At 41.5% G+C, this 1,332-nt stretch overlaps 1 protein-coding gene across 1 annotated transcript in view; it reads right to left on the bottom strand.

The window, feature by feature from the left end:
- The window catches only part of LOC107094406, a 35,474-nt gene that overhangs the window by 11,034 nt on the left and 23,108 nt on the right, over positions 1 to 1,332 (bottom strand). The window contains exons 14-15 of the mRNA XM_015389979.1: positions 868 to 1,082; positions 533 to 786 (exon numbers count right to left, since the gene is read on the bottom strand). Coding sequence (XP_015245465.1) covers positions 533 to 786; positions 868 to 1,082 — 469 coding nt within the window. The remainder of the gene's footprint in view (positions 1 to 532; positions 787 to 867; positions 1,083 to 1,332) is intronic.

Below are 1,332 nucleotides of genomic sequence, written 5' to 3' on the forward strand. Positions count from 1 at the left end.
ATCTGACTGGATGTTTTATATTTCAAAAAAGCACCTAGTGGCAAATCTAGTGACTGTTTTCTATGTTGATGGAGACTTTGGTGACATAAAGCAACAAACTCTGTCCTCCTGATTATCAGCCTCCCTCATCATGCAGGGCGGGCTGCCTGCGCTGCAGCAGATAGTAACTCTTTCCGCTTTGAATCCAGATTGCAAATAAAATGTTTGAAGCTGCTGCTAATCCTGTCCTAGGTTGCAAAATCGAAAAAATTAAATAGATTTTTATCTAACAGTGTCTTTAGGGATTCAGGGTCTCCTGCAGCTGTAGGCTGATTTTAATCCAGGCCTCCTTCCACTAAGCTGAATGATTCTAAGCTCCTTGTTCAGCTACTCTTTCAAAGCCATTTAAATGATAACAAGGAAAATATAAGTAATAGAAATCAGAAGAAAAACCTGTTTTAGAAAATGTTCTTAGTTTATTCCCATGTGTCAGAGCTGCGCTTTGGACACGTCACTTGATTAGAATCAGGAATGAAAGCAGGAGATCAGTTACCTGTTGAAGAGCAGGATCATTTGGGATCAGGTAGACACGGAGTTTGAGGAACGGCTGGAGGGGCTGATAATAAATCAACAATTTGGTGTTAACTTTAGATCCAAATATGGAATATATCAGAGCTGCCACAGTAGAGAAAACTGGATCCATTAGCCCGACATGCGTTGCTGTGACAGTAGATACTTTCTCCAAAACATCTCCGCAGTCATTCATGTGCAGGACAGAAAAGTTCTCTGACAAGTTGGGAATTTCATCTGCAGAGAGCACAGAATATTAGCGGTAATGAGAAACACTGCTTCAGATTATGAACAAACCGTTTATGAATGTTTTCCTACCGATACAGATCCAGTGAGGCAGGAAAACCTCATTTATCTTTCCAGAAATGACGGTGATGTTGAGTAAAGGACCTGCAGGTGTGAATCCTCTGGTTTTCATCCTCTCCATGTTTCCCTGCCAGGAGCAGAACTGGAACTTAAAGTCCACTTTGTCCTTGCAGACCCATCGCAGAGCAGAAACGCTGCATTCAAACTGTCCCGCCGCAGATGAGAAGCTAAAGGATCGAAGCCAAATTATTATGTTGCATCAAATATGAAGCAATGATTGATTTTCTGAGGCTGCTGTATCACAGAAGAAAACTGATCTTAAGCTCAAAATGTTTCCTTCCATGTAAGCTGACATCCTGGTCCTAAACAAGTGGAGGAGAAATGATGACCTGGAACATCCAGTCTGGTCCTGACTTTGACTGGGACACTTTAAAATGCTCCCGTTTGTGTAAAGTTCAGAGATTAATGGGATAAAAC

Source organism: Cyprinodon variegatus, unplaced genomic scaffold (genome assembly GCF_000732505.1).
Source record: "Cyprinodon variegatus isolate N-32 unplaced genomic scaffold, C_variegatus-1.0 Scaffold481, whole genome shotgun sequence".
Lineage (NCBI taxonomy): Eukaryota > Metazoa > Chordata > Actinopteri > Cyprinodontiformes > Cyprinodontidae > Cyprinodon > Cyprinodon variegatus.